The 13,550-nt window shown below is 42.4% G+C and overlaps 2 protein-coding genes across 3 annotated transcripts in view; one reads left to right on the forward strand and one right to left on the reverse strand.

Moving 5' to 3' along the window:
* The window catches only part of CERS5 (ceramide synthase 5), a 52,701-nt gene extending 45,111 nt beyond the window's left edge, over positions 1 to 7,590 (forward strand). The window contains 1 exon segment of the mRNA XM_042451513.1: positions 6,353 to 7,590. Coding sequence (XP_042307447.1) covers positions 6,353 to 6,505 — 153 coding nt within the window. The 3' untranslated portion in view covers positions 6,506 to 7,590.
* Positions 7,591 to 9,582: 1,992 nt separating this feature from the next.
* LOC121920217 (cytochrome c oxidase assembly protein COX14) lies at positions 9,583 to 13,246 on the reverse strand. Of its 2 annotated transcripts, none has more exons than XM_042447290.1 (3): positions 13,090 to 13,246; positions 12,830 to 12,898; positions 9,583 to 9,979 (listed from the first exon to the last, which is right to left on the reverse strand). In XM_042447290.1, the coding sequence occupies exon 3, from the start codon at positions 9,972 to 9,974 to the stop codon at positions 9,798 to 9,800; it is 177 nt and encodes a 58-aa protein (XP_042303224.1). In that variant the 5' UTR covers positions 9,975 to 9,979; positions 12,830 to 12,898; positions 13,090 to 13,246; the 3' UTR covers positions 9,583 to 9,797. The 2 variants fall into 2 exon arrangements, with proteins under 2 accessions (XP_042303224.1, XP_042303225.1); XM_042447291.1 differs by having other exon boundaries at positions 12,982 to 13,134.
* Between the last annotated feature and the right edge of the window lie 304 nt (positions 13,247 to 13,550).

Consider the following 13,550-nt stretch of genomic DNA (forward strand, 5'->3'; position numbering starts at 1 on the left):
TGCTGAGTAGTATTCATAGTGCCCAAGTCAGGAAGAGCCTCAGCAGAGCATATTTTGTGAGTTGTAACTGCCACAATTTGTTTTATGATAGTCTTACATAACTGGTGATCGTTATAATACAAGAAATCTCAGGAATAGGATATTGGCAGCTTTGAGAAGTAGGTATCTGTAGTTGACCCTAGCAATCATTAACTTGTCACTGGCAGTAGCCCTGCCATTCTTTCTGTGTGCCTTGCTAGGGCTGTTCAAAGTCCACGTGCCCTGCTGAGAGGGATGAGGCTAGTCCAAGCACACCTTGCTGATATTATCCACATAGGAAATAGCCTGAGGATTAAGCAAACCAGTGTTTACTCATTTTAGGCTCATTGGTGTAGAGTTCACTCTTTGCAGGCACAGTAACAGTAATGTAAAATCAGTAGATAGTTGTTAATAGCTTGAGCACTCCAGCCTTGTGTGCTAATAACACTTAATGCCTGCACTCTTGAGCTAGCAGTAACAGATTGCCACCTTGTGGTACTCCATGCAAGCTGTAACTAAAGAGTGTGTTTGGTTTTTTTTTAATCTAATTTTATTAGTGTAGTTGTAGCTTTTGAGTTTTACAGAATTCTTTTCTGTGCAAGAGAGTTCGACATAACTCAAAAATTTGCAGGACAAGCTGTTTTTGCATATGTCTTCAGGAGTACTGCAGCCTGAACTGCATGGCATTACATCACCAAGGATTTGTCTCTCACAGTGAAATGAATGACCATGTCCTTATTTTTCTTTCTGGTGGCGCAGTGGTTAAGGAGCCCTGGTGGCGCGGTGGTTAAATGCCTGTACTGCAGCCATTCACTCGAAACCACAAGGTTGTGAGTTCAAGATCAGCAAAAGGGCCCAAGCTCGACTCAGGCTTGCATCCTTCCGAGGTCGCTAAAATGAGTACCCAGACTGTTGGGGACAAATTAGCTTACTTGCTAATTAGCTTACTTGCTGTTCACCACTATGATCTTTGGAATAGCGGTATATAAGTAAAACAAATTATTATTATTATTATTATTATTATTATTATTATTATTATTACTCTTGGCTCTCCATAGCCATGAATTTTTTAATCCATGGATTTAAGCATCCACGGCTTGAAAATATTCCAAAAAATATATAAATTCCAAACAGCAAACCTTGCTTTTGTCTTTTCATTTAAGGGTTACCATTTTGCTATGCCATTGTATCCAATGGGACTTGGGCATCCCTAGATTATGGTATCCAGGTGGATCCTTGAACCAAACCTCAGTGGATACCAAGGACCCACTGTATATAAAAATGGAACAAAACTTATTATCAGTCTAAAATGTCAACTTACATAAACCACAGTTGCAATGACTAAATGGAAGAAGTAGCCTTTCTGTAGGAGGGTGCAAACCTGTTGGCTTGACCATTTCAATTTCTTTTGTTCCTTAACTTACCATATTTTCCGGCGTACAAGACGACATTTTGACCCAATAAAATTGGGTCAAAAGTTGGGGGTCGTCTTGTACGCCGGGTTGAGCCCGGCAGCCCCTTGGTTGGTTGGGCGCACGCGCTCTTGGGACGCTGGCCTCTCAGGCCTCCGGAGGCCTGGGAGGCCAGAAGCCTTGCGCCGGCTTCTAAGGGGCCTTCGGAGGCCCCTCAAGAAGCCGGTGTGCGTGCTCTGGGGCTGCCGGCCTCTCAGGCCTCCGGAGGCCTGGGAAGCCGGCAGCCTCGTGCCAGCTTCTAAGGGGCCTCCGAAGGCCCCTAAGAAGCCAGCGCGCGCGTGCACGGCCAGCTGCCGTGCTACTCAGGAGGAGGGTAGCCTTATACGGTGAGTATAGGCTAAACCCTAGATTTTTATTTAAAAAGTTGGGGGTCGTCTAATACGCCCGGTCGTCTTATAGGCCGGGAAATATGGTACTTCACAGTAATTTGATTTGTTCATATAACAAAATTGAACATGTGCTGTAATTCAGGCCCCATTCCCACTGAGCTATAAAGCGATGAATCTTGCTGTGATTCAGACTCAGAGCGAGTTCCCGAGTTGTATTCGAATCACGTCCATCGTTCCCATTACAAAAGGGAGCAAACGGACTCAGTTTTTCTTGACCCATGTTCTCATTCCCATTGATATTTCTCCGTTGTATTTTGACACTGACTTTTTTGTTCCCCATTCCCATTGCCTGTCTGTAACCGGTTTTTACTTTTTTAAGCTGACAATCAAGCACTTAGGTAATTAGACGTCACAGTGACATCAGTTGCTTCGATGCATTTTGACCCGGGCTATTTTTGTTCTCCGTTCCCATTTGCGTCATTCAAATCAGTTTTTTTTTTTTTTTTTTTTTTTTTTTGGTGTGTGTGTATGGTCAATGGATCGCTGAAGCACCTGAGCGCTTGAGCAGCTAGGCGTCATTGTGATTGCTACCCAGACGCTGGAGCACTGAGGCGCTTAGGTGCTCAGCAAAAACAGAAAAAGGAAAAAAACGAAATAATAGTTATAAAAAGGGTGTGCAGTGGGTCTCCTTACACATCAATCTATGTGGAACAGGGGGGTTGGCGGGGGGCATCATGTGCTTACTGCTTTTGGAGACCAATGGAGCCATTTACAATGTTTGGACACCCAGCAGAGCACCTAGGCAACTTGAAAGCTTAACTTTTTTTTAAAAAAAATTAATTTGTCTACACACGTGATCGCCTTGCCTTGCTTCCCACTCCACCGGGGGAAAGGCTACATGAACAGGGGAAAATGGCGCCGGGAATGCAGGAAAGAGAACAAAGCGGGTGACATCCCTGGGACAGCCCCTTGAACATTGCTCTTCCCCTCCTAAAATACTGATTTGGACACCCTGTTATTCCCATTAGTTTGCCCCGTATCCGACACGGCAGCTGCAAAAAGAACCACTGGAAAAATGCAGTCAAGATAAACCTGGGTTATCCACCACTAATTCGGGTTTTCGCTGGAGAAATCTATCAAAGTAGTATCGAATGTGAATTCAAATGGGAACGATTTTCCTTAAACAAGGATCAAACGCGAGTTCAAATGGGAATGATATCCCTGTAATCTGATTTTTGATTCGCTTTATAGCCCAGTGGAAATGGGGCCTCAGACATTTCAGCAGGTAATCCTTTGTTCCTGGGCTGCCTTAAGAAAAATAAAACACACTGTTGTCATTGCAACTAAATAATAATAATAATAATAATAATAATAATAATAATAATAAGTTTTATTTGATTGTAAGCAGGATTACAATCAGAAAATCTCCATACAATGGCAATCATATCTAAAATACATATACTAAAAACATCAAATTGTATAAAATTACATCACAACAACAACAAAACATCGATCAAGTTATGCTATTATGATGTCCAAGAGCACCAATAGGGTCACACTTCTCCTGTCTATGCTCAGACGGAGATCAAGGCGACCATGGCCGTCTCAACTCCGTATCCCGCTCTGAAGCCAATTTGAAATGGGTCCAGATAATCGACTTCGTCCAAGACAACCTGGAGTTGGGAGTTTATCTGCCCTCTCGATCACCTTGCCCAAAAATGGCAAAAGGAAGACCAGTCTGTAGTTGATCTTAACAGGGGATCTAGGGAGGGCTTTTTCAATAGCGGTTTCACTATCGCTTGTTTTAGTGTGGATGGAAATATCCCCTCCCAAAGAGATGCATTTATTATAAGTTGTAATGACATTTTTATTGCATCTCCTCCCTGAACGGTCAGCCAAGATGGGCACAGATCGAGAAAGCATGTCGTCTTCTTTACACTTCCAAGGAACTTGTCCACGTCATCGGTATTTACAAACTCAAAATGATCCAGTTTAATTCTGTCCACGGAGTCACTGGATATCACTCTTATCAGTTCTGTTGTAAAGCAGGCATCAAGATCAGCCCTTATCTGAGAGATTTTATCTGCAAAAAAAGTCGTTGAAAGCATCACAGCAGGCCTTAGTTGGTTCTAGTAAAGGGTTCTGGGTGGGAGGCAGCTGAGTTAGCTCTTTAACCACCCTGAACAGCTCTGCTGGATGAGACTCTGCAGATGCAATTTGTGCAGCACAGAACGAGTTCTTTGCTACATTGATTGCCACTCCGTAAGAATCTAATAAGTTCTCAAGGCGTGTCTTGTCAGATAAACGCTTGTGATGTCCTGCCAGGACTATTTGAATCTCCACCTGCATTTTCTTTTGTGTTGGTTCAGGCCATAGAATATTTTAGTGTAGGAAAATTCATTGTATTAGTTGTGGGAGGAGCTGTAGGATCCCCTGCATTTTTCCAGGTTTGGTTTGCCCTTTCCCAGTATGCTCTGTTGTAGCTTGAGGCTTTAGTTTGGAGCAGTCTTTGCTGTGAGCAGGCAGAGAGCTGTCTTTTGGTGGCAAACAGGCCCAGACAGCCGGAAAGGGCATTTCTTACACGTTAGCCGATTTAGTTACCAAAAACAAGTTAGGCAAATTAGTTACCAGCATCAAAGAAGACAAAGAGATCAGGAGCTGAATGACCCTGCACCAGGTCCATTGAAAGAGGAGATCAAACCAAGATCAGACCCAGAAAGATGACACCCTGAAGATTGCTGAAAGTCTGTAAAGTATCTTTTATTTCAAGTTATTTAGAGGTGGGGAGAAAAAAAAACTATTTTTGTTCTTTAAATTAAACTTCCCCCTTTTTTGAACTTTACATTCAGCTTCTGAGCCTTTTTGGGTAGAAGAGTTTGATCTCACCAGGGTACCGGCGTTGCACACCTAAACCTGCCACCACCTTTAGTTGGGTGTGTCTTCACAGTGCTGATGTTTCTGCCAGCAGCGCTCTAGTCCCTGAGGAGCTAACATGTATTCTAGGCAAATCCCTTCCCATCACCTTTATGTCTTACCTCCTTGCAGTAAGGTTGGTCCCCAGGTCCCTTGCTTACAGCAGTGACTATTCTGTAATGCTGACATTGATGGGAAAGAGTTGTAGGAGTCAGGATAATTACCTTTACCCATTCCTCACCTAGAATATTTTTGGGTGCATGGAATAGAATATGCCAAAGATAGAGAACCATTTATCAAGCAGAGCTTATTTGCAACCATATGTCTAGCAGGGAGTTGTGTCATAAATTGTGCCCTGTAGGAACAAGGGACCTCCTTCACTGTGCTTGGGGGGGGGGGGGAGAGGGGAAAAAACAGTACTATTGCTTCAGCGATAAGGGTCCAGCCCATTGTGCACTCTCCTCACAGAATAGCGAGGGGCTTTCTATATTGATAATTCACTGGGTCCAGGAAAGAGTAGCTTATAAAACAGGAAGTAAGCATCCTAGTAGTCTCCCTTCATCCCTGATATTTACTTTTTTTGTCTAGAATTTTTAGGATAGATCTGTGGGATAACAGAAGAGACTGTGGTCAAAGGTGACTGTGTTTGGTAGGATTAGTAGGAGACTGTCATTCTAGCACTCATTTGGTCCATGACGATGAGGTCTATCCTGTATCTGCTAAAAAAAGATATGGTTAGACTACTTCTGTACATTTCATATGGCTGGCTGCTGTGGAAGTTCTTGTGAGCTAGTTTTCTGGAGCAAGCGCCCTGTTTTGCCGTTTCAGTTGTGTTATTTACTAGCACAGTTGGCCTTGTGTATCCATGGATTCTGCATCCAAAGCCATCCAGAACTTGAAAATATTGCTCCTCTGCCCCCTCCAAAAAGTCCAAAAAAATAAAGCTTGATTTTGCCATTTTATACAGGGACATCATTTTACTACTCCACTGTGTATAATGGGACCTGAGCATCCACAGATTTTAGTATCCATGGAGGGTTATGGGACCAAACCCCAGCAGATACCAAGGGCCCACTCTATGTTTCCAGGTTTATTTCAAAGTTCTGATATTCTCTTTAAACCTATACACTTTCTTAGGATACCTAAAGTACCATCAGAAACATACTTTCCAAGATACTGAGTTTCTTTTAAGATCAGTTGGGGAGGCTTGGAAAAGTTCCTTTTCCATTCTCTCATAAATAAAAATCAATTCCATTGGTGAATGGAAATGCATGGTTAATACTATTTTCTCTTTATTCCTCAGGATTTAAAAAGAGTACATATCTTATATAGAGAATCCAGCAGCATAGTTTTTTCCAGTCTTGGTAGAAACCTGCATTTCAAAAGAGAGCTTTCATATGTAGCTGTGCAGGTTTCCTGAAGCTATTCTTCTTGTCCTTTTCCATATTCTGTCCCCCCTTCCCCACTTTGCTTTTCTTATGTTTCTTACCTGAATTTGAAAACAATGCATCTTAAACAAAAGCTACATCTAGCATTTGCGCATGCTACACTGCACGTGATACTTAATGAATTAAGAAATGCTTTTAATTGCAATAGACTCACCCTTCTTCTTTCTGTTAGGTATCAAAAGATGAGCGCAGTGATGTCGAGAGTAGCTCTGAAGAAGAAGACATGACTTCAAATAATAGAAAAGGAATCTTTAGCCCTTCAAGCAATGACAACAATCGGATTAATGGTCATGTAACCAGTGACCAATGGGTAGAAGAGGAGTAAGGTTATGGGACTGAGAGGCTGTCAGAAAAAAAATAGACTTGCATTCAAACGTCTGAATATGTCATGCTCCACTTTCCCAAGAAATCTTTAATCAAGCTGTGCCTTCACTCTCAATTCCTCCAGCAAATCGGAAAGAGGGACAGTGCAAACAGAAGAGATCAAGCTGATTACCTGTGCAACAGCAATTTCTGGTTTCACTTTTTAAAGCGAATAAGCCATTTTGTATTTAATAGTATCTCATGTTTGTTGGGGTGTTTGTGTTTCTGTCTTTGGTCTGTGTCTGTGTGAGAGAGATTGATTGGGATGAGAAGGAGGAAGGCTTGTTGCTAAGATCAACTCAAATTTAGAGGGGAAGTATTTCGACTGGGGCTCTGACTTTTCGCATGGTTCTGCCTACCATTTCATTGCACTCCAGGATTTTATGACTGTGTAGTATACTTTGATCTGCTCTATGCTCCTGGAAGCCATGATCAAAGTTGAACCCCTAAGGGTGTGGGCTGTTCTACAGCTAACCATAGCAAGCTTGCAACTGTGGTAGAAAGAGACAGGTGAAGAATTTGCTTAGTAGTGCATGGCATCCAAAAGCCAAAATTTTGTCTTGTTTGGATGGGGAAGAGAGAGCTGGCATTCATTATTTTCGGGATGTGGGTACTGGGGTAGCATCTCCGAAGTCTTCACTTTGATCTCTTAAAATCACCTGCTTTCCCTACACATTCTATGGATTTGAAGTCACATAGGAATTCCAGAAAGAGGTGGATGTTTGTGGGCTAGGATAATAGACACGGGGAATCTGTTGTGTGTTGCTGACCTTTCCTTTGGAGCAAGTTGCAAACATGCCCATGCATTTTCAGAAGAGAAGGAGGTGTGCTACGCTTACTACAGAGCCTTGTGGTTTATTCTCACTGGAATGGAGAGGCTACCCCATATGGACTTGGCCCTTTTTTTCTTTTCTTTTTTTACTTAAAGGTACTGCAGGGGCATATGGAAGGTGGCAGTGTTGTCATGACCAGGACTTTGAAAATTCCCTGAGTTATTATCATTTTATACTATTGTTTACTCTGTGATTAAAAGTTTTGCTTGAAAAATGGGTTCAGTGCATTTTATTTTACTGAGTCATCTGGACTTCAGTTATACTTTGCAAACCTGTTTTTCATTGCCAAGTTGTGCAGAAATACTGTACAGTTGCACCCCTTGCCTGTTTGCGAACGGCAAACAGAGGACAAAATGGAGCATGCCCCCACGGCGTGTGCCTGCAGGTGCCCACCGCCATTCAAGCCAATGCGGCTTGAATATAGACAAGTTTGTTTTCACATGGGGGGTTCGGGAACAGATCCCCCACGAAAACTGAGGGGCAACTATATAGTCAACTGGAAGTTTGAATGCTGCAGAACAAGTAGGAAGTTAGTGCAACTGGTTCAGTAGGTTATTGAGCTATGCCTGTGCGAATGGTATTCCACATCCATGTAGAGGTGCTGGTACTCACACGTGAAGAATCTATAGACTACTGTCATGTGTGATTTATCCCATAAAACATCATTCCATTTTCTCTTCCAGTTCAAAGTGGTCACATTTTTGCCTTTTAGATATTTGAACTAGATACTAACCAACTAATGTGTGCGGTTATTCAATTGCTATTATACAACCTTTAAACCAACCAACCAAAAAAACCTTGACTCCAAAATGGCCAATTATCCTTTTATAGCATAAATCATCATGTGGAGAGTTATGTATAGCCCTTGCTGAACAGTAGCATTGTGCAGCAACACAGCCAAATTTGCAAACATGCACAGCTGTACTTCCGAAATCTTGAACTGCATATATCCACTCATTTTACTGTTGTATCACCAAACTGTTCCTTCTTAAGAGTCCAGTTTAGAGGAAATGATCATTTATTTCTGAATATTCAGCTGAGTATTGACCACTTACCTGATGCTCCTGCAACTAGTAGTCAGGGTTGTTGGGGCTTTGAGTCCAGTAACATTTGGAGGGCCATACGTTTGCCATTCTTGACATAATAGATACCAAACTGCAATTTAGATATATGCCTAAGTTGGAAACATTTCCTATGAGATTCCATTCATTTCTACTTTAAGTTAACATTTTTGGTGCTTATGCATATCAGCAGAGAATTTTGAATTGTTACTTAATATATACCAGGGAAGGTATTTTTTTCACATTTCAAAATTAAGACTCTGGGATGACCCTCTGAAACTAAGGCCCTATACAGACAGGTCAAAATAAAGCTGCTTCAGGTCACCTTGGAGGTATGGTGTTTTAACGATGCATGTGTCCTAAGAGTCTGGAAGTTGCACCAAAGCTGCTTTGGTGCGGCTTCTGGACCCTTAGGACGCATGCATCATTGAAACACCATACCTCCAAAGTGACTCGAGGCAGCTTTATTTTGGCCTGTCTGTATCAGGCCTAAGTTAGTAAATCTATGCACTCGGTCACAATTTTTGCGGCCAAGTTTGGTGTAAGATAAAAGGTACTGTTGTCAAAATACAATTCCTACCTTATCTGTAACATGAAATATACTTCCTATTACAACCCTCATGTTTCCTTTCTCAAGACGTAAGGCAAATACTATATAGTTTTATGTTTGCCGTTTTGTGTGGGTGCCCTAGCTTTTGCCTAACTTCAAACTGAGGAAAGACAAAAGGCCAATACAATTTACTAATGGTCATAATGCAGGGATAGCAAATCTTTCGCCAGTGTTTTAATTTTTAGATTGAGGAGATCCAAAAATATTGAAATTACCACAAAAACACATCAGAATGCAGCAGCACCCCTTGAAAAAAAATGATCCAAAATAAAGGAAATACAAAACTAGAAGAGACTAAGTTTTGTTTTACATTCATCGTCATATTGACATAAACTTCCTCCCAAACTTGCATTGCTGAAACAGATGTTGGCACAAAAACACTGGTCAGTTGCTTTTAATATTGGTCAGGAAATCAGCAAATGACTAAACAACATGATGAATCCATAGTTTCATACCAAAATATCCTACTTGGGTTTTCTGCTTTCAAGATGGGAGAACATGACAACCCAGAGGAAAGAAAATCAGTGAACACATGTTTTATACTTAGAAGTTCTCGGCTTTTATTTACAGAAAGGAGAGAAACTAAACAAAATGTAATAACTACATAGCTGTGGACCTGTTTTTGTCTTCTTTTCACAGCTTGAAATGCCTATTATGACCAAAATTCCCAAAATTGGTAGAAATGTCTGTTGAAACACAGCAATCTCATGTTCAGTAAGGATCATATGGTCATATGTTGGGAGGCAGTGTTCAGTCCTTAACTGTAGATGTTATCTCCTGCTGCTCAAGCTGCTTTATTTTACTCTGGTTTTGGAAATAGCGATATGCTCTGACACTACAGAGGTAGCCACCATACAGTGTAAGGAGCATCATGGAGCCTGAGAAGGTCTTATAGCCAAAGTCAGCCAGTTGCTTTGCAGAAACCATTATTGCTGTGGAGAAAGCAAAGATATGGATGTAGGCTTCCATAAGAAGAATTTGTATGGCTCTTTAGGAAAATAAAAAAATACTTTATGCATACAGCCTATGAAATTCTGTTGCAGAAAACCAACAGTGCAGATGTGGGTTTATGTTACCAACAATACATTGGTGAATAGTACAAGATAGTGGCTGTAAACCATCTGGTCCCATAAGAAAGTTGAGACGGAAAGGCAGCAGTTCTCTACTTTTGTCTTTATCTTTAAGAACAAAATCTTTTCAGTTATACCTGATGAACAGTACAGTACACTCAGTCTTCCACGTCCATGGATTTTTTATCCATGGGTTTAAGCATCTACAGATTGAAAATATTTCAAAAAGTTATAAATTCCAAATAGCAAATACTGATTTTGGTATTTTATATAAGGGACACCATTTCACTATGCCATTGTATTTAATTGGACTTGAGCATCCATGGATTTTGGTATCCACAGTGGGTCCTGGAACCAAACCTCACTGGATACCAAAGGCCCACTGTATTTACTGTTCTTTCCCCCACAGTGTTTAAAGAGGAGGAGGAATTGCTTGAGAAAATGTGACTGCTGATTGAGAATACTATGTGTGTAAATGATCCAAAGATTTATTTACACAATTAAGATTCAGAGCAGCTTCACTTTTTAGATGAAATACCTGTTTATAGCACATGTTGCAGAAGAGAGGTGAACTGTCAACCATGTCCACTGTTCATGTAAGGCTTATGCCTTTTCAGCATGTAAATGTGAAGTGGCCTTTGTCTAGAAATTTGAGAGGGTTTCTAATACATCTTCAGTCAGTGTTCTGGATCACTGTATTTCTGTAAGGAACAGTGAATTTCCCACTACTGCTGTTTTAGTAGGAAGCACTTCTGTTTGCAAGGTAAATTATCTCACTATGAAATATAAGTATTGTCCCTTCCAATTTGCAGGGGATCCATTCTGGAATCCCTGCCCTGTGAATTGGGAAAAATCGCCAATATTGGAGCTCCACTGATTACAATGGGGGTGCGCTCCTGCACACTGTGTGCACACCATTATGTTCTTTCCAGCTTGCCATCTGTGAAAGACCAAGGGATGCGAACGGCATGACTGGGAATTGGGAGGAATGACTGTATACTAACAGTCCCTGCTCACACCAAAAATTATTTTCTCTTTTTGCCAGCCCCACAAATATTCAGAGTCAGATGTTAAAGTGAATTCTGGAGCTGTTAGCAAAATGACTGATCATGTGGCCATTCCTCTGAAAGAGCATTATTAAATCTGCATAAGGCAGGGGTCGGCAACCTATGGCCCGCCGAGGCCTAGGGACCGGCCCCAGCCCAGCCCTGCTGCAGATTGCCACCGGGGCCTCTGGCCTCTGGCGCAGGTGCGTGGGGGCCTCTGGCACGGGGCAAGCGGCGGGCAAGGAGGAGCAAGGGGGGGCAAGGAGGAGCAAGGCGGGCAAGGAGGCGCAAGGCAGGGGCCAGGATGCGCAAGGGGCGGCAACGGAGCGAGCAAGGGCCGGCAATGCGAGCCCCCAGGGGCAAGGAGGAGCAAGGGTGGGCAATTGTCTATAGAAGCCTCAGAAACATGCATTTATATTAACATTTTTTTAAAAATCAGGAGATTTTTTTGCGTGCCCTCCATTTTTATTTAAAAGTGTCCTCCATTTTAAATTTTTGTCCTACATTGGTCCCAGTTTATTTAATTAATTTTTTAAATTATTTAATTTTGGGGGGGGGGGGGCTTCAGCCCCCTGAGTTGTCTGAGGGACAGCAACCCGGCCCCCGGGTCAAAAAGGCAAGTGGCTTTCCAAGCAAGGGCATAAGGGAAAAAGTTATAGGGGACCAATATCTATCTTTACATTACTTATGTTTTAGAAATTTAATTGCAGTTCTTCATTATTTCAGATTTATAGAGGAGGGGAGATGCTGAAACTCCCATTTGTTCCTCTTATTTTTAATACCCAACACACTTCCAATGATGTTAACTAAACATGGTGGACATGAACATTCCCTCCACTGCTTATATGGCGAGAAGAAACTCAAAAGAAGTATTTTGATGCCACAGGTATTTTCTCAGAAAAGCAGTGACGGAGAGGTCCTAGATTTGCAAATTAATGAGGATGATTTTGAAACCAGGTGGCAATTAAAGAGATCAGTCAAATGTAAAAAACAGAAGGTATGTGTGGTGGTGCTGGCACATTTACTCCCTATTTGCCACAGGTATGCCTTTTATTGACTGTTTATTGTCTCTACAATAAAATGTCAGCATTAGATAAAATGTTCTTATGCAATCATAAGAAATGCCATTAAGATGGTACACTACTCCCCTGTTCCCTTTCTTGCCCTTCTACTTTCTTCATTGCCCTGTGATCTCAATTCCTTGTGAGATCCCTCCAATTTCACATTTTGGTTCAAATATAAAAGGCATATCCTGACACCTGACAAGTTTTTTGGTCCTCAAATAAGGGACACCCCTGGCGTAGTGGTTTGAGACTATGACTCTGGGGACCAGGATTCGGTTCCCAACTCAGCCATGTGAAAACCCACTGGGTGACCCTGGGCAAGAAGTCACACTGTCTCAGCCTCTGGGGAAGGCAATGGGAAGCCTCCTCTGAACAAACATTGCCAAGAAAACCCCAAGACAGAGTGGCCACATGCCCTCCTTTATTATTATTGTTTCTCAGCCACCTGTCTTTATGCATGCCATCATATATTATTATTATTAGTAGTAGTAGTAGTAGTACTTCTTACCCACCTGTCCCTATGGATGCCAATTATTATTATGTTTATTATTATTATGTAGCTGCCTGTCCCTATGGATGACGTTGTTGTTGTTGTTTCTTACCTGCCTGTCTCTATGGATCGAGGCGGGAAACAAGAGCAGTGATCAGATGCACCACATCAGTTAAAACACCTGAAATGTAAAAGGACATGCCTGCAATTGAAGAGGAGAGGATGCACACATACTAAACACCAATCCACATTTTAAAAATGCACCATTCAAAGTCCAAAGTCCATCATCATTCATCCCTTGGAAAGGCCTTGGAGGCACACAAGAACACCCAGCAAGGGCTCCATCACAAAGAGACCCTGCTGCAGCCCTACCTGGGAGGATGGCCCTCTCCTTCCCCTTCTGTAAGATCCCTTGGCTGCCTCTTTCCGCTTCCGGTTCTTCCTGCTGGGCAGAGGGACTTCCGGGTCAGGTGGGGGCCGTGTTCAAGGATTCCTCTTCCTGGATAGAACAGAATAGAGCAGTGGTTCTCAACCTTTGGTCCTCTAGGTTTCTTTTTGAGACTTCAACTCCCAGAATTCCTGAACAACGAGCAGACTGACTGGGGCTCCTGGGAATTGAAGTCCAAAACGTCTGGAGGCTCAAAGGTTGAGAACCACTGGAACAGAGGCAGGGAGAGTCGCCTCAGGATCACTCCCGGGTCCCATTGGGGCTCTCATTCCTCCCAGAGCAGATGTGAACACTAACACGAAGCCCCCTGAAGCAGCCAGGACTCTACACCGTAGAGCCACAGAGTTGGGAGAGATCCCCAAAGGTCATCCAGTCCAGCCCCCTT

This window comes from Sceloporus undulatus, chromosome 2 (genome assembly GCF_019175285.1).
Source record: "Sceloporus undulatus isolate JIND9_A2432 ecotype Alabama chromosome 2, SceUnd_v1.1, whole genome shotgun sequence".
Lineage (NCBI taxonomy): Eukaryota > Metazoa > Chordata > Lepidosauria > Squamata > Phrynosomatidae > Sceloporus > Sceloporus undulatus.

Bases quoted from the DNA above. Each gene is read 5' to 3' on its own strand.
- LOC121920217 (XM_042447290.1), bottom strand. From the start codon at position 9,974: ATGGTTTCTGCAAAGCAACTGGCTGACTTTGGCTATAAGACCTTCTCA.